This window comes from Sturnira hondurensis, unplaced genomic scaffold (assembly GCF_014824575.4).
Source record: "Sturnira hondurensis isolate 20B ecotype Veracruz unplaced genomic scaffold, ASM1482457v3 Scaffold0006505, whole genome shotgun sequence".
Taxonomy (NCBI): domain Eukaryota; kingdom Metazoa; phylum Chordata; class Mammalia; order Chiroptera; family Phyllostomidae; genus Sturnira; species Sturnira hondurensis.
In genome coordinates this window covers 5677709-5697225 of record NW_028079136.1, presented here as the reverse complement: position 1 = coordinate 5697225, position 19517 = coordinate 5677709, and the positions used below count along the sequence as shown (strand labels likewise).

General features: G+C 47.1%; 1 protein-coding gene across 1 annotated transcript in view; it reads right to left on the bottom strand.

Annotated features, from left to right (window-relative positions):
- GALNT18 (polypeptide N-acetylgalactosaminyltransferase 18) overlaps window positions 1-19517 on the bottom strand; it is a 316738-nt gene that overhangs the window by 50275 nt on the left and 246946 nt on the right. Inside the window, exon 7 of the mRNA XM_037050063.1 lies at window positions 5300-5485. Within this exon, the coding sequence (XP_036905958.1) occupies window positions 5300-5485 (186 nt within the window). The remainder of the gene's footprint in view (window positions 1-5299; window positions 5486-19517) is intronic.

Below are 19517 nucleotides of genomic sequence, written 5' to 3'. Positions count from 1 at the left end.
GGAGACTCGCTGACACCTCAGAGGTAACACCGTGGAGCCAGGGGCCATGGGATCTGGTGAGACAGATGCCCCGAGCGCAGACAGAGGAAGACGGGGTGGCACGGCCTGCCCACTGACACTGTGGTCTGCGTGGTGGCTGCACCAGCGCTCTGGCTCTAGGCTCAGCCCTGGGGATGGAGTAACTGGGGTGGGAAGATAGTGAAACTGGCAGAGTGCAGGTCTGAGATGTCTGAGAAAAACCACACAGAGGGCTGCTGCATGTACCGGAACGTGATCATAACAGGTCTTTTATATCAGACAATGGGGGCTTGTGTAAAGAAAAAAATGTAAATGTGGAAGAAATACACTTATTTTTGCCCATCAGAGTTCAGGTAATGTGAAAATTTAAACTTGCTCCAGCCCGAAGGTTGAAGATCCTAGGGAGAAATTTCAGCGGGTACTTTTTACCTCATCTATAATTTGTCTACTCTTGGCTCCTGCCCTGCGCCCTCTCAGCAACCGCTGCCTGGCCTCTGTGCCCGACCCCGGCTCCATGGTCGGGAAACATGCTGGACTCATCTCTGTGCCCTGGCCTAGCACCTCACCTGAACTGCATTGACAAGCCCAGTGCAGACAATATCCATGAAGCGGCAAACACAGCAACTGGCAATAAATGGAACCAGCTCACGCCCACCCCCACCGCCACCCCACCCCAAGGGATCTCTGTAAGTACTGTCCCTTTAAACTTGTCTGCACTTTATCCTTGTATCACAAAGCTATGTACCTGGGCGCAGGCCTTCCCCTTTCGTGGTATAACTGCCTTTGTACGGCACAAACTAACACTGTGCCTCAGCTTTTACTGGGAGCCACTGGAAGGACGTGTCTCAGGAAGGCCTCTGTTTTCCTAAAACTCTGGGTTCCCGTGGGAGAACTTTCTTTCTACTGTCAGGATCAGGGAAAGTTGGTCTCACTCCTAGCTGAAGGTGGGAGGGCTGCAGTCTGTCAGGGTCCACCTGTGCTTTAACTTCTAAGAGACTCAAGAATCAGAGTTTCCTCAGTTTATATTGCGGGATATCGTGATCCTTTCCTCCTCCCATTTATTAATTGACCTACGCCTTTGTGTTTTGTTGGTTCGGCACTTCTGAGTGTTTGCTGTAAACGGCATCAGGCTCTTTCAGACCAGGGGCAGGAATTAACAAACAAGCAAACTTTCACAGAGAAGTTCACCTTGGCCCTTATTATTAGAAAACAATACACATGTGTTTTTTCCTTTGCTGAATACTTAGTGGAGTGGGTTGAAGCATGTTTCGCCCAATTTTTGCCTACCTGGACTTCCTAACCTCACTTTATTTGGAAATAGGATCTTTGTAGATATAATTAATTAGAGACCTTGAGATGAAATCACTGTGGATTTAGGGTAAGCCTAAGTATTTATAAGAGAAACGAGAGGGACATTAGGACACAGAGAGAGAGGCAGAGATTGGAGTGATGTATTTATCACCCAAGGAACACCAGGAGCCTCCAGAAGCTGCAACAGGCAAGGGAAGACACCCCCACCCCCACACGAGCCTGCGGAGGAAGCACAGCCCTGCAGCACGTCCACTATGGGTGTCCGACTGCCAGAACTGTGACAGAATACATTTCTGCTGTTGGAAGCCGCTCTGTAGTAACTTCATTGGCAGCCGTAAGAAACTCATACACTTAGCCACACAAGAAGCTGTCCAGTATTCCTGCCTGAGTCTTGCAGCCGCACACTATTCCCTGTAGCCAGACCTAAAGAAGGGCCGTTGCCTGAGCACCATGGGGAGTCATCCCTGGCACTCAGTCTGCCTTCCAGCAAGAAGCAGCAGGAGCAGGTCAGGAGGCCCTGAACCCTGTGTAAAAAAAAATATTGATGCTTTGCTGCATATTGACTTTCAGTTTGTTGAAAAGCAAACTGATTTTCAATTGAAGTAGAAGGAAGCAAGAGCTGGAGGCTCCTCTAGCCTTCTAAATGCTTGAGACTGGACACGGTAAGGGAGTGGGTGAGAGAGTCACTGCTGTTCGGTGCACAGCCTAGCAGGACTCAGCACAGAAGGCAGCAGGACAGGGTGACTGCCCAGCAAGGGCACTTTAACGCTGGGTGCAAAAGCAGAAGGCATAGCAATAGCATCCACAAGAGTTAACACTTACCTAGGGCTTTCCATTTGCCAAGCACTGATTCAAGCCTTTACAGATTATTAACTCACTTAATTCTCAAGAGAGACAGGAGGCGGGGTTGAGGGTTCCAGCTCTACGTTTGCAGCTGAGATGAAAGGGTAAGTAAATAGAACACAGACGTGCTCACTATTGAGCTGATGGTACAGTATTGGGATGTCACCACAAGGGCAGCTGGGCAAACATGAAGGCCACGCAGCACCTACACTTCCTCTGTCTTCTTTGTTCTTAGCTCAGCCTTACTGGGTGCCTAGCATACGTTAGGTGCTGTCCTAAGCACTATGTATCCATATAGGAAGACGTCACAGTGTGCCAGAAGGAAAGTCTGGAAGACCCAGACAAGTAAACAGACTCTCTGCACACTGTGTGAAGCATGGAGGGAAGAGAGACAACAGAGGAGGGGCCCTTAGTCCACCTCATGGTGTGGGGAAGCTGGGGCAGTGGGGAAAAGGAAGTGAGCAGTCAAGGAAGGCTTCCTGGAGTAGGTGATGCTAAAAGTGAGTTTGGAAAGACGAGCATGATAAGCTAAACAAGTGTTGCCCAAACTTGACTGCCCCAAACCAGCACCTAGAGAACTTTTTACAGATCCTGGCACTATTATACATCAGAATGTTTGAAGAAAAGACCCAGAATTACTATTTTTTAAAAGTTCTCCAAGTGATTCTGCTATAGTTGGTCTGCAGATCTACCTTTAGAAGCCACTAACCAAGGGAGGAAGGGATTAGACACACGGCCAGCAGATTCATTTGTTAATAAGCATTAGCAGATTTCACTGAGTTCTGACCAGGTGCCCCTCCTTGTGCTCGGCACGTTAACACCAATATGAATAACACAATCTGTCAGGAAGCCCCTGGTCTAGTGGGGTGGTTCAAAGACTGGGTGGACATTAGAATCCCTGAGGAATTTTCCAAAAATAAAAGGATCCCTGATCTCTGTCCAAACGAATTAAGTCATAATCTCGGGGGGCTGAAGCCCAAGTGGTTTTCAAGTCCAGCCAGATTTGAGAACCTCCGGTCTCTGAGAGAGAGACTCAGATAACAGAACATTCTTTTATAGGGTGGTGATGCAATGACAGAGACATCCATGCGAAAAGGAACATTCTCCCCAGCTCACGCCAGCTCCCCAGAGGGGAGGTCAGTGGGGCTGTGTGTAAGAGGATGGAGGGGAACTGGTAAGGGTGGAGGCTGGGAAAGGATTTGCACATGAAATCCCAAGCTGAGAAGACAAAGTTGGCAAACACACAGAGGTGAGACAGCATGGAATGGACAGGTTGCTACAGGTAGATTTTCAGGAAACACTTTGACCCCCTTTCTTCTCCATCTAAGGCTTTATCCTGGATACCACGTCTCATTTGCTGGCCTGGTATCCACCACCACTGCCCTGCCTTCGCTTGGTTTGGATCATCCTCCTGAGGAGTCACAGACAGACACTGAATTTCATCATTTCCAATTATTTTTAACTCACTCTGTTCTCACTGGATTTGCTCTGGATTTCAACATCTAGCAGCTGCAATTAGGAGAGGAGGTCTGCAGGTTCGGAATACAGAGAGAAGGGAGCAGGAGTATGAACAGGACTCTGGTCCTTTTGCAGAGCCTGGGGATCTACAATGCCTCACTGGTGAGCTCCTGGGAGTCTGAGTGTTTGTAACGTTTTTCTACCAGAGGACACCTACTGCGGGGCTCAGCGTGCTGCCCAGAACACTGTGATCCAATGCCCACAGCCACAGATGGGCCCAGAGGCACCTCTGTTTCCTTAGAAACACTCCCACTATCAGGGATGCGATCCTGGGGCTGGTTCATTAGGGTTGGGCACACGCCGACTGGTACTCACTGGCTTCTCGTTCTTTCTCCCAAATGTTGCAATCTCACAGCTGGTGGGAGTATGCACACATCCAGTCCCTCCCCCAAGGTGGTGGTGGTGGTCGGGGGAGTGGGGTTGCCTAAAAGCTTGTACCCATAGCCCAGCCTACTCAATCACTCAGCCAGAGAAACATCAGCTTAGGGGAGAGATCAGGAAACAGGACTTTCACATGGAAACTTCAAGCAAAGATCAATCATTTCCCTGTTGGGAAGAGAGAGCGGAGGCATCCTAACGGACTCCCAAGGGGAATCCCGGCCTCAGGAGGAAAGAAGGAGGTCATGAGGTCAACAGCTCTGACTCACACAAAATGCAACAATGGGCAATGACCTCCAGGCAGACAGGCTACTGAGCAGGTTGGGATCCTGTGGCTGGCATCAGTTGGGCTCTTCCAACTCAGTGGTCCAAGGTCATTTCCATATGACACATGACAAGGCTGAACAAATTGACTAGACAAACATTGTTTTCTCTCTTGTACTTCTTAAGTATACATGACTAGAGGGATGGTGGACAGTGGCAGGCAATGGTGGGATTCTGTGAAAATTAGAAGCAGCCTAAAAAATGTCCAGAATAGTTCCATTCTCCTGAGGGCCCCTGTGGGAGTATATCCCATCTCCATTCATGTGGCTTGAGAAATCCCAAAGGCATGTGGACATTCCTTATTTCTTCAGTCAAGGATTTGATGGCCATGGTTTGGTGGCACAGTTGGCTGGAGCATAGTCCCATACGCCAAAACGTTGAGGGTTTGATACCCAATTGGGGCGTGTACGAGAGGCAACTGATCCATAATTCCTCTCTCACATCAATATTTCTCTCTCTCCCTGCCTCTTGCTCTAAAATAAATAAACACATCCTCAGGTGAGGATTGAAAAGAAAAAAAGACTTGATGGAGAGTCTTGAATCCAAACTATAGGGAGGTTAAGGTGCACGTTGTGAATTTTGGTAATGACTGGTATATTTCTAAGTCAGGACCACAAAGTAACCTTGAACTACCTGGTCAACTTTTCTCATTTAAAATGAGGACACTAAGATCTGGAGAGAAAAATTCCCCCCTCAAGCATATTGACCAGGGATGGGGGTGGGGACAAGCCCTGGCTTAGCACCTCATTGTCAGCCCCTTCCTTCAACAGTGGTATATTTTGGGGTTGAGTCAACTTTACATGGTAAACAAGACTCTGGTCTACCCATGGGAAGAAGGACTTAGTCCCATGTCTGTTTGTTTTTTCCCACCACACCCCAATAAACCTATCCCACGGGGGCTCCCTACCTCTTGGGGTATGTTCCATGCCATGTACACATGGCTTTTAAATTCATCCATCCAGACTTCAGCCACCCTGAGGGCATTCCTGCGCACGTGAGCAGTGAGGTCCTCAGTGTAGGGCTTGTGGGCTCGCTCAATGTGGGCAATCCGAGAGCAGGGCAGGACCTCCACGCTCCCACCACACTGCCACACCTGCAGAAGACACACAGCCACTGTCAGTTCCCAGACCTACCTCTGTGCCTCTAAGCCAGGCCGCAGGTGACCATGCAACATGAGATGGATCCATGGATGAATCCAGCTCTCTTCACCTTGTCTCTCCAGAACACTGTCTGCAAAGGGAGACAGCTGTACCTTATTTTCACTCCTACTCAAAGAGATTGTTAGGTCCTTAATTTGTGTCTTGTTTCTTCTTGCTATGGATTTACCAGCAAATAGTTATTATACGTTCTCTCTCCATACCTTTCACCCCTCCAAAGACTCTAGACATTTTGTTCCCAAAGATCTGGGTTCTCTTTGCCCCAAAGGAGAAATGAACAAAACCCTGACAGTGATCCCTGCAGCAGCGCTGACAGGGAGGGACTGGCAGGGACTGCCAGCAGACATGTCGCCTTTACGTGGACTACATGGCCCTGGGCGAGGACTGGTGATCACCACAGGGAGAGGGCAGGCACGCTTCTCCTCCATCTTTCCAGGGCCCTGAATTCTGATAGAACCCAAGGGAGAGAGAGCTGCAAAGAGGGTGATATCAAACTTCTCCATATCCTTGGTGAGTAGGAGCTTCGACTAGATGCGGTTTGATTTTGAATTTTTAAAAAAATGCCCCTGCATTCTGAGCATCAAGAGCAGCGTTTTGGAGCTGCTGCCACAGTCATTCCAGCCACTCTGAACTTTCAATGTCCCAGAGCATGTCCGTGCCCCTGTGTCTTGAGGCTCTTGTCCACCCTGTTTATGATTCTAGAATGCTCTCCTCACTCCTTCTCCAGGCGAAAAAAAATGTCATCTCTCAAGACCTCGGCCAAATGACCCCTCTGTTGTGAGGACTTAGCTCAATTCTTGGGGCACAGCCAATTGCTTCCTCCTCTGGCCCTCGGAGCGCTCGATATCACAGCGTACCTGCTGACAGGTCAGCCTGCCTCCCTCCCTCTTGTTCCCAGAGGGCACAGCCCCTGTCATATCTCATTCATTTCTCATTTCTGGCACCAAAGACAAGGTCTGGTACCTACAGGTACTTTTTAAATATTTGTTGGATAAATAAAAGATTAATGCTTAATCATTTAATCAATCAACACGTGGTTGATACTTAGTAAACTTGGGATGAGTCTGAAACGCCAGGCCAGAGCTGATGAATGAGGCTTCTGAGGGAAAGCAATCAAGGTCTCTCGGTGGGCAACAGTGGACACTTGTCAGGAATTGTCAACCGGACAATTGGTGGGCAGTGTTTACACTTAGAAAGTGTACTCCTCAACAACCACATGTCTTCATCCAAGATAAGGTCAGCTTTGGATTTGGCCTACTTTCCCTATGTCGCTTAGGAAGAGAATTCCTTCTCTTCCCTCAGTCTCTCTCACACCAGTTGGTCCCTACAAGCTGTTAGAGTTGGAAGGCAGTTTATTGATTTACCACTTTCTAAGCTTGTCTTGCACTTAGCATATTATTTAGGGACAATAACAAGAAAATAAGCACTCCCACTGAGCATCTACTACACTCCAGGCCCTGGACTGTGCTTGTGGGGAGGCAGTATAGCCTGGTGGTTATGAGCCAACAGGTTGCAATCAAGTCCTGGCTGTTTCTTACTACCTACGTGACCTTGAATAAGTCGCTTGATCTCCTTGTGGTTCAGTCTCTCCATCTCAAATAGGGATCATAAAAGTACCTATCTCCGGAAGTTGTTGAGAAGATTAAAGTTATTGTGTGCAAAGTGCTTACACAAATGGCTGGCACAAGATAAGCACTCCATGAAGCTCAGCTATTACTGCAGAATTTACACAGCAGACTCTTCAGAACACCCCGTGAGGCAGTTGCCGAGACTAACGGCTGTCCCCTGCCGGAGACCTCAACTGGAAATGATGACAAAAGGATCTTTCTGACTCCCACCAAAGTTAAAGGATGACCCCATGCTCCCCCAGGATGGCCCCCCTTTTAAAGCGTTTCCACACCCAGAGTGGTCCTGAGGACCAGAGATGCGAGCCATGGAAGGCTCTGGACTGGGCCCCTTCATTTCCATGACCTGTATGCTCAGGGAATTGTGCTGATTTTTAGTTCACTTTGCTTAGATTTTCCATGGAAGTCTGTTAATACTGTGAATGTTATTGACAACATGAAGAGTTGGGGTAATTATTCTTTTTGCAGCCAGAACCAGAGGCTATTACTTGACACATTTCAGCAACACAATACAGAACATGATTCATAACAGATGCCTTTTATTATGGAGCCTGTTTCTCAAAGAGTCAGTTCGCCATTTCACTGTAGAGTGGGTGATTCTCCTAGTTGTAATAAGAGGGTGGTGGTGGCACCTCCCATCATACCCTTAGACACAGGAAAAGGAGCCATGTGGACTCACTGTGGACTCTTGAACACCCCCCTTTCCCTGTCTTGCTGCCACCACCCTGTGTAGACTAAGTCTTGTCTCATTCGGACTCTGCAACAGCTTCCAAACAACTGATTCCCTCCTGCCTTCCCCCTCCAGTCTCTTCTCCCCCACAGCCAGTGGAATCTTCTGAAGGTGTAGGTAGGACCACCTGCCTCCTGTCCCATGCCCTCCCCAGCATAGCCCCCCCTGAAGCTCCTCAGGGCCTGGCCCCGGCACACGGATCCAGTCTCCTGCCTGCTTCCCCACACTCTCTGTGTTATGGCCACGCTGAAATGTTTTTACTTCCTCTGGAGTGCCAGGTCTTTCTCTCACCTCTGGACTTATATACATGTGATTACATGCCCCACCTTGGCCCACATCCCTACTCATCCTCAGGGTATCAGTTCAGCATCCCATCACTGCGCCCCCTTCAACCAGGCCAGCCTGCTGTACTCCGTGGTCCCTGCCCTGTCTTTCCCAATCATAGCACCCTTGGACTTGTTTAGTTTTATCCTTCCCTCTTTCAAAGTGTTCCTAAGCTTCACCAGATCCTACTGTAGACATGTGCTAAATGGGGCCTGGAGAGGGGACCTCCGGCCAGATGGGAGCAGCACGTTGAGTTCTAATGCACAGCTGTGGAGCCAGCAGGAACTGGAGTCCTGTTTCCTGGCCACCACCTGCTGCTGTGTCACCTTTGGCAGGTTGCTTCTCTCATGCCTCAGTTTCTCCCAGTGAAGAGGGAGATGATGTGAGGAGAGCTGTTACCCTGTGCCTGCCTCAGTGTGAGCACTATAGAGTGGCAGTCAAGGGGGTGTGGACAGGCCATCGGGTTGGTTCTAACCCTGCTGTGTGCTGGCTGAGTGGCGACTTTAGGCTACCTAACCTCACGTCTGTGAAAAGCACATGATGGAGCTTTCCCCACTGGACGTGGGCTTGGGAAGCTCCTGCCACAGTGCTGGGAATGTTGTAAGCCCCCAGTCTGTGCCCATTACTATTACTTTATAGTAACCATTATAATTGCTACTATTTGGCGCTTCCTGTACATCTACCTTCAGGGAGCAGAGGACTCACATGACGGAAGCCCAGGACAGATGGGTTGCCTTCCAGAGTCCCCTGCTCTACCCTCACCCCTGGAGATGGGCAGCACTTACTAACCTAGGGGTCATCCCCCCCTCTCCTGTCTTTGGTGAAAAGGATCACCTATGAAAAGGATGACAGCCTTTGGGTTCCTGGCAGCTTCTGGGCATTGGGCACTGGGCATGCGTTCCTACCACTTCTGGGCCCTGGCCAATGACACTGAAGTAAACACGAGAAAGCCTGTGCTCTCTCATCCCCGGGTGATGAGCAGCTCCTGCTGACCAATGGCTGAGACAGAGATTCTCAGGAGTCTTACGGCTGATCTTAGAGACCCTCTCATGGTTGGCAAAGGATAGGAAAGGAAATCCCTGGCATTTGGACTCCATGGAGGGAGACATCAGGAAACTTCTGTGGGGGCTTGGGAAGGGTAGGGAAAGAGAAATCAGAGAGGCAGCTGGGCCTGGGACGCATGGCACAGCTGGTGTGATGAAGGAAGACCCAAAGTAGATGGAGGCTATAGATGGCAAGGACTGTGCCAGGGAAGTACAGTCACTGAAGGAGGACAAAGACACAGGGAAGAACAAAGGCTTAGCACTGCAGATTCTAAGGGGATGGAGATGCCAAGAGGAGAGAGGGCAGGGGAAGTGGATACCAAAGAGGTGGTTGAGAACTGAAGACCAAGGATTAGTAACCAAGAAAGCAGGTGAGGTCATGAGGCACGGGAAGCAACTGCCAAAAGGCAGAACTTAATTTTTACATAAAGTGCTTGTGACTTATGCTCGTTATAAGAAGTGAGACACGTGCCAGTCTTACAGGCACAGAGGACCCCTGACAGGATGTCAGCCCAGAGCTAGACCTGTGGTTTCCAGATGGGCACTGGTCAGCATGTTTCTTGACCACACCAGGTTCTTTCCTGTCTCTGTATCTTTGCACCTGCTGTTCCGTCTTTCTGAAATAATCTCCCCCTCCCACCCCTCTTGTTACCCAGCTCAGATATTACCTCCTTTGACCCCCCCAATTTAATAAGATCCCCTTTAAATACTTTTAGTGCCCTGTCCTCTTTATAAATAACACTTATTCACAATACTTCTATTTATGTATTTATTCTTTCAATGTCATCTCCTCACCCATCACTAGACTCTAAGCTCCAGGAAGACAAGGATCACATTGTACAGACCAGCACCAGGCATCTACTACATATTCAATAACTGTTACTTGAATGAGTGATTTTAGCAATCCAAGAGCCCTGGACTTTAACTATAGAGAGAGGTGGTTTTAAGCAGCTCAGCAAGATCCTCTGATAAAGGCAATAAACATAAAATGTGGCCAGATTTTACTGAACATAATGACTTCCTTCAGACCCAAGTGGTTTTTCAGCAAAGTTCTGATACTTCAGTGCGTACTGCAGCGACCAAAAAGAGTTACTTTGGCTGCCGCACTTAAATGAACACCATAAAACCTGGGAAACCATCAAATGAGGATGGGCGATGGCAGGTGGCTTCTTTTTGTAGAACCCTGGACTCTCTGGAGCAGCAATTTCAACCCCTTTCATCTCCTGGCATGCATAAACTAATCACTAGAATTCTGTGGCACACCAAAAAATATAGTTTTTGCCCACCTGACAAAAAGTAAGTATAATTTGTGTTCATTCATACTGTACAGCTATCGTTGTGTTGGCTCTTGTCATTGTTTTACTTGACAACCTAAGGAAAAAGAGGTCGGGCTAAATAGCCAGGCATTGCACGTTTTAAAACTTATTGCAGTACACCGGTTAAAAATCGGTGCCCTAGAGAAAGCCCCCAACCGCGCCAATGCCTGCTTTCGCCCACAAAGCAGCTGCTGGGACCCAGACGTGACCGAGAACCTGAAGAGGAAGACATCAGTTATGCGGTAACGTCCCACTCACCACCAGCTTTTCCCAGAGAGCCCTGACTGTGTGACTGTTTCTGAAAAATGCTCGAAGCATCCACCTGGAAACCAGGAGAAGGGGCGCAGGTCTTGGCAACTGGTGGGAGGGTTTAAATCTTGCCACTGTCCCAATTTAACCTTTGAATTGGGCCAATCTTTGGATGCCAGTTGCCTTCTTGGGGGGAATAATGATAGCCTGGGAGGTTTAAAAGAGATGCTGTATGAAAAGTTCCCATCGGCAGAGATAGGCACATAGTGAGTTCTTAGAGAAGGTCAGGTTCCTTTCTCTTCCCAGGACTGGGAGCAGCTGGTACAAAGTCAGGGTCATAAGACTGAGTATAGGCTTGTCTCTTACATAAATAAGCATTTCCCTCCTAAACCTCGGGTTTTTCAGCTGCCAAATGGAGGAGCTGGACTCAGTAAGGCCTTAGATCCCTTCTACTTCTTTCATGGCGTGATTCTGGGTTTTCTTGCCAGCACCTCAAATGACACCTGATATTTGAGACGCGATAGGCAGAGCTGTAACCTGAGAGCTGTGAAATAGGGAGACACTGGGGGCGATCCAACAGGACACACACTGTGACCGTCTCTCCTACTCAGAGCCTCGTGATCACTCTGTAGTCTATGGAGGGAACAGCAGATAACACTCCTGTGTTAAATCCACGTGCTTGTTAATGTCCTTCTGAAGCACTGTGTTGAGAAGGATTCTGAGGCTCTCCCTGGGTTTAGTGGAATAGCACGCCATAATTTATTACTACTGTTTATGTGGATAAGTGATTGGGGGTGGTAGCACTCCAGCATTTTACTTTATAGCTACGGTTCCCAGCTTAAGATCACAAATCTTTTCCAGCTTTTATCTTCTTCTGACTTTTAATGAGCTCTTTGCTCTTGGCAACATGTTCCCACTGTTCCCTTAGCCCAGAAAGCCTTTCCTGCTCCCCATCCATCCAAAGCCAGTCTGGTCCTGTTCCTCCGAACTCCCAAAACACATAATTTGTACCACTCATGTGGTCCATATTTCTTGGCTCATGTTGTTAATTATCTTTTTACGTGTAGCTGTTTTGCCTAACTTGGCTGTGAAATGCCGAGACAAGAGGAGAAAACCAAACCAGGAATGCTGGGGGGAGAAAGACAAGGAGGATGGAGGCTGCAGCTGAGGCCTGAGAAAAGCTGGCAGGAGACCAGAGTCATTCGCATAGTGGCTGTAGGGTCAGACACACAGGCAAACAAAGACACTGAACAGGGCACCACAGGCCCCTCACCCATCTCACCCTCGTCCTGGCCCAAAAGGGGAATAAGAAGGGAAGAACAGTCGAATCTGGGCAAGGCTAAGACAAAAGCCAGGAGCCATCAGCAGGCCAGGGCCAAGGGTGGGCAGTAGAGGAGGAGCTGGGAGGGGGACGATGTAAAACGTGGAGTAAACCTCCTTTTAAAATGCATCTCATTCCCACACTTGCAACCGCTGGTCTCCAGAGAAGATCACACGCCTTCCCATCACCTGCAGGGTCTCTGAGATCTGGGCCCTCCTTTCCACTGCGGCTTCACTCTACCTCTGCTGTCCAGCTTCTCTAGCTTCCATAGTTCTGAGGGTGGGCCATGTTCTTGGCCCCCCTCCCCCACCTCCCATGCAGTCCCCTTTACTGGAATCTCTTCCCTCTACCTCTATTTAGTTGCCTGGCTAATTCCTATCTACTTTCCCTACTGCCCTTAAATGCCTCCGCTGTGCATTTCCATAGCACCTGTACTCCCTCTTGCACAGCACTTACGACTGCTCTGTGTGTGTGTAAAATGCATATGTACAGTTTAAAGACATGTAATACATGTGACAACTGTTTCCTTACCACCTGATTCTTAAGAAACAGTAAGTTGGCGAGAACTTAGAAATCTCTGCATGCTCCTCCTCACCTCCAAAGGTAATCCATTATCCTGAATTTTGTTAACAATTCCCTTGCCGTCAACCTGAACTACCTGTTCAGTTTTAGTTTCTGCTGTTTTTGAATGCTACACAAATGGAAGCATATTGTCTGCATTCTGCAACTTGCTTCTCGCTTCATTTATTTTCATCGCCATTGTGTTCTACAGCATAAACACACAGCAGCTTGTTTAGGCATTGCCCTGCTGGTTGGCAGTTGGGTCGTTTCCAGTACTGTGAACAGTGCTCCCTGGAACAATCTTACGTGAATCTCCTGGTGCCCGAGAGTGGGAGCCTCTCTCAGTGTCCTTACGTTGCAGTGGAATATTTGAGGCACAGGTCACACACACAGTCCTCTCACCTACGAAAGTGAAGCTCTTCCAAAGTCAGTCCCCAAGTTCTAGTCCCCCAACACGAATGAGCATGCATGTTGCTTCACAATTTCACCAATGTTTGGCATTTCCAACGTTTTAATTTTTGCCAATCCAATGGATATGAAATTCATTGTCATTGCAGTTTAATTTGCAATTCCCTGATTACTACTGAGATGGAGCTTTTCTTCCTATTGCTTATGGGCCTGCAATATCAGACATGGAGAAGGCCCACAGCCACCTCGCTCTCATTAAGGAACCTCCAGGGCCTAAGCAGGGTTGGCCCCTGACAGGTGCTTCCTGCACGAATGAAGGACAAAGAGCTGGGCTTCTGTTCTGAGTTGTCCCACTATACTTTACTTGGTACTCTCTCGGGTTCCCAAGGGTAGATATTTTGTTACTTTTGAGTAGAAAGAAACATTTTTAAAGTCTGACAATGCTTATGCTTCCTCCAGACCCCACTGCAAAACACTCCCCGGGGACACAGTTTCCTGAGCCCTCCTCTTACAAGAGACACTGCCAAAGAGTCTTCCGGGCAGAACTGCTGCTTGAGGAAAAACGATGCTTTTTCTTGGAAGGTGTCCCTGAAGGGGTCTGACTTTGGATGGGCCCTACGAAGCCCTTGAAGCAGTTTCCTGGCTTGAAAGGGATTCTTCGTAACTATCAGAAGGCAGCAGCAGGAGTCGTCTGGCAGAATTCCAAGGAGAGACCAGCTGGGCTAGAATGTCTGGAAGCTTTGTGTGGAAAAAAAAGTTAAAAGGCTGCTTTGCAGAGATTGGAGATTTGTTGAAATAGCTGTTTACCTACAGGAAAGCCAGGGGCAGCAATGGCAGCGAGCTCAGCACGCTGGCCTGTCACATAGAGGGGACCCTGCTTTCCCTGGGACCCTGACACTCGGACTATGAAGAGTGTGGCCATGGTAGTTCGTTTTCTCATGAGAGATTTCATGAGGATTTCTTGGCAAATGCAGTCATTGCAATGAGAAGACATCCTTTAATGGTTCCTACTTAGGAGAGTTTGTTCACGATTATCTCAAATCTCACATTAGCCAATAGGCCTTATTAATGTTGTTGAAACTCAGGCTAAGTTGGACTCAAGGCAAAAATGAGGAAAAGGAAGAAGTCAGGCCTGGACATGCCGGGGTCAGGGAAGCAGAGGCAGTGTTGGGTGGTCTCCGGGTGTGGTGGACTCCTGTGGTGGACTCACTAAGGTCTGCCTGCCCCTCTGTATCTTTCAGACACCCCTGCAGTCCAGAGGGGCCGTGTGAGCAAGCTCAGACCAATGGAATGAGAGAGGAAATGATGGCAAAGGTGTTAGGCACCCACTGTGGGAAGCCCGTAAGCATAGTCACCACTTGGAGAATAGCTGTCCAGGAGAGCCTCCCACACTTCAGGGGCTGTGATGCGAAACCTCTGGGGTTTGGGGCCTGCTATTGGAGCCTGTGATCATTTCCTTGATGAATACAATCTGCCAGTGTGTAGAGAGCCAAGGTGGCTGGGAGGCTTGGGCCCTGCAGCACTGATAACCAGGAGTCCAGTCTACTGGGTGGGACTTTGTAGCAGAAGGCTGTAGACCTGGGAAGAGATCATTTAGAAAGTGACAACTCCTCAGATCCAGGTGATGAGTCCATTCAGAGCAGCACCTCACTAGGCTGAAGATTAAGCTTCCTATCAAAGAGGAGATTTAGTCCCAAGGGATGAGAGAGGAAGCTGCCAGGAGCAGGCAGGGCGTTAGGACACTAGCAAAGATGAGAACCAGAGCAGAGGTCTGAAAACTCAGGGAGAAGTCAGTCAGCAGGGTAGAAGAAGAAAAGGCCAGGGCTTAGAGATCAGGCATAGCTCAGGGTTCATCAGACAACCACAGACAGCAGCCCTGTGATGGTCTCACCAGACCCAGAATAAGTGAGGGAGGCTGGGAAGGCTGGCTAGTCCTGGTCCCCACATCTCTACAGAACCAAAACTACAGAAGCTGTGCTCAGAGGCAGCAGTATTGGCCAAGTTCTAAATCAGAGTCCCATTGACACATGCGTTGTCTGCTCTAATCACGTCTTTGTTTTGAACTAAGATCTCTGGCCCCATTGCCATCACTGGGGCTGCCAGAGAACGACAAGGAGCTTGACTGTCACAGGGAGCCAGGGAGCAATTTTCTGAAGTCCAGGTGAAACCCTTTCCATCCTGAGTCTGAGAGTCATTTTTGTAACTTGGTCCACCCATCTCCTTGGGAGTGTTACGAGCCCTCTCTGGTGGGTTAAGTCCCTCTGAATCACAGGGAGGCCTTCTCTTTGTGGGCGTATCCAGAAAAGCGCCATCCATGCAGCTGCTGTTCAGAGCAGATCTCCTGGGCTCTGTTTAATTTCTACTTTTCTACATGAAGATGAACCACTTACTCATTTAAAGTGTTTCCTTTTTTATGTCTTTAATCAGTGGCTGTTTCTTTACTCCCTCAGAAGTTTAATCTAATCAGAAACGAATCCTACACGTATGCATGGCTCATTAGCATATCCCAGTCAAATTCAAATTGACTGTCCATATCAGATGCCCCTCAAAAGGGTGACACTGGCCCATGAAAAGTCAGGAGGGTCCTTTCTGAAATGCAGGGCCATCAAGAATCACTGAAGGGAAGAATATACTCTGTCACCCAGAAGAGAGGGGGCCATCTAACAGGTGGGTGACTCGTGTGTCATTGAGACAGCATAGGTGGGGAACTTGGGCAGTTGGGCAGACCCTGGCACAGACATTAGAGGAAGCTGTGCGTCTGGCCCAGGCATTACCCCACTTTTGGCTCCAGGGGACCCTCGAGGTCATCATTCAGATGATAAAAATGAACCTGAGATGCTGACCATTCTCTCACTCTGAAACGATATTTGTTTTAAGAAGCTTTTGTCTTACTCCCTTGGAATTCAGATTAAGAAAGCTGAGGTGCTGGGTCTTCACTTAAAGGGATTAGTCCATTTCATACACATCAAAATGAATTGCCAGGTGGGTATCATCTCTGAAAGGCACCTACAGAAAACTCACAATGAGCCCTGGCTGGTGTAGCTCAGTGGATTGAGCGCAGGCCTGTGAACCAGAGGATCGCGGTTCGATTCCCAGTCAGGGCACATGCCTGGGTTGCAGGCCGGTTCCTTGCAGGCCAACTACCAGCAGGGGATGCACGAAAGGCAACCATACATTGATGTTTCTCTCCCTCTCTCCTTCCCCTCTAAATATAAACAAATAAATAAAGTCTTTAAAAAAAAAGAAAGAAAACTCACAATGAAATGGGATTTATGAAAGAGATCAGCCTTGCAGTATAGTAGAACTGTGGGGAACCTAATGGATCATTCCCACCATTCCTTGGTGAGCAAACTGAGGTTCAAGGTCACATGATAATTTAGAAGCAGAGTAGAAAATGTATCCAAGACCTCTGCTTGTTGGAAGACAGAAGATCCCTGTGTTCAGAGCATGGGCTCTACAGTTAAACAGTCTTGGTATCAAAGCCTGCATTTCCCATTTGCTGGGTTGGTGACTTCAGGTTATCAATTTTACCTTCTAACATCCAATTACCTTGTCTGCGAAATGCAGACAAAAATGACACACTGCAAAATAGTTGTTTTGAGAATTCAATGAGGTGATGCATGCAGAGGGTTTATTTCAACACACAGCACAAGTTTAAAGTCCATTAATATTAGGTCTAATTATTTTCACTGTAAGATTCATTGAAGGTAAGATTCAGGGAGGAGGACATACTACATTCCTCTGAGCTTGAGATTTGTACATCTACTGCCTACATGTCACCCTCACTTGTGTGACTCTCAGGCACCATAGGCTCACCTTGTCCACAACCAAGTTCTTTATTTTCTTCCCTGCCTCCCCATCTGTCCTTTGGTTTCCTCCTCATCCACCTAATAGCCCGAGTCTAAAGCCTACATAAATAATTATATAATTCATCTATAATTACATCATCTTTCTCCTCCTCCACATCCAATTACATCAGCAAATGTAGTCAGTTCTACTACCTAAATATAGCTTAAATTTAATCACATCTCTCGATCTGCACAGCCAACACTCTGGCCCATGCTGCCATCACGGTTGTGTGGACAGCTCTCTCAACAGCCTCCTAACAAGTCTCTTCACTTCAACCCTTGTTGACCTCCAATCCCTCCTCTGAAATTATAAATCAGATCATGCCCTCTCTCTGCTTTAATTCAATTCAACAATTATTGAGCACTTACCATGTGCCAGGTACTGTTGTATGAGATGGGAATTTTGTCACGGAACAAAACGTACAAAATCCTTGACTTTCTGGAACTTACATTCTATGTCTTCTGTTATAGCACTTGCTATAGACTCGGTTGTGCTCCCTACAATTCATATGCTAAAGGCCTAACACCCATGTGATTGTATTGGAGACAGAGCTTTAAGAAGATGATTAAGGTTAAGGGAGGTCAGAAGGGTGAACCCCTGATCAGACAGAACTGGCATCCTTATAAGAAAAGGAAGAGACACCAGAGCTCTCTGTCTGCCATTTAAGGACAGGCAAGAAGGCGGAAGTCTGAAAGTCAGGAGGAGGGTTCTCACCCGATCCCAACCACACTGGCTTCGTGACTCAGACTTCCAGCCTCTGGAACTGTGAGAAAATAAATTCTTATTGCTTAAGCCGCCCGGTGGATGGTATGTTATGGCAGCCTGAGTTAACTAATACAGCACTTACTGCAATTTGTAACTACACATCTATTTCTTGTTCCCTTTTATCAGATGTCTGTCCCATTATACCATGAGGTCCTGCAAGATGAAAGGTGCTGTGTTTACTTTTTAAACATTGTATGTTCTACGTTAAACACTAAACCCAATGTCAGGTATGGTAGGCATCTAATGCAGTCAAGTGAATGAACTACATTTACTGTACATATAAAATTATGAATCCAGTGACCATATGTCCTGGTTTGCCCATGACCATACTGGTTTATACCTGTTGTTCCAATGTAATTATTAATGGTACCCACTTCATTCTCAGAAGTGAGATAATAAATTGTAATTATCTCACTTGTGTTGTGAGCTTAGCATTAGGGTAGAGAGAAATGTAGTATCTGGATCATGACATCAACAGGAAATCAGAAATATGTAACTAAAGGTAAAGAGAAGGCTCAGAGGCAAGACAAGGGGAACAGGTATCTTCTGTGTGCCCATTGAAGGTAAGAGGATAGAGGAGCCCAGTGAGGATGTTGGATCTGAGAAGAGATTTTAGAACTGAGTGTGAGCACAGGAAAGGGAAGGTGGGGGCAGAGTGATGCTCCAGTTATGGAGAAGAATTGACTGGGAAGATAAGAGCTAGATTGGTGGGAATAATCACAGATTTTATTTATCTCACTTTATTAATTTTTTATCTCACTGGTTTGGATAATAAATTGTAATTTATTTCTATATGTATTATTTATTTATATATGCCCAGTTTATAAGGCAAACTCGATTTCAGAAATATTAAACTCCAAAATAAGTACTGTATGTTACCATGTATAATGTGCACCCACATTTTTGGCCCAAACTTTCAGGGAAACAATCTTTTAATTTTTTTAAATTCAATTAATTATTTGTTTACTTATATATTTAGATACTTGTGTTTTGTATTATAAAGGAATTTTAGCATTTATTTTTGAACACCTGGATATTGTTATTGCTTTCTAGAGTTACATTTTTAATGCATTCACATAAATAAAATAATATAAAACATTTATATAGATACAGAATTAGTACTACTTAAGTATAATGCACATCCTATTTTTCCCTCAAAAAATCTGGACCAAAAGTTCTCATTTATACATGGTAAAATACAGTATCTGTCTTGAAATCACAGTATTACTAATATTTTCTCTCTCCTACTCCACAGTTTCTTTACATGATTTCTTTGCTACAATTCCAATGCAGTGAAAATAAGCAAGTTTTCAAGACCCTCACTAACGATGGGCAGGACTTGAAGCAGGCAAGAAGAATAACGCAGGGCCCACCACGTTCAGTGTTCTGGCACTGCTGGGCACTGCACCAAGGAAGGAGAGGGACTGGGGACCTGTCCCTTGGATTTCCCAAACTAGACAGGCTGCACAGACATAGAGAGAGGACCTAAAGGAGTAAATGTTGTTCCCTGGGGCAATTCACCAGGGATTAACTCTTTATTTTCAGCACTGACTTTTCATTCTGGTAAGCCTTGCTTGGCAGAAAAATTTGTGTAGGGGTAATTTCTGTAAATCATCCCTGACAAGTGCTGGGAAAATTTCTTCATAGGGACATTTTCCCTTGCACAGCTTCACAAAGTAAAGGGTATCTGCATATGTAAATAATATGTAAATGTGCAAAGTAAAGAACATTTCAACCATTCTCTCAAGGACAAGTCTGTGATTTCCCGGCTCTGCCA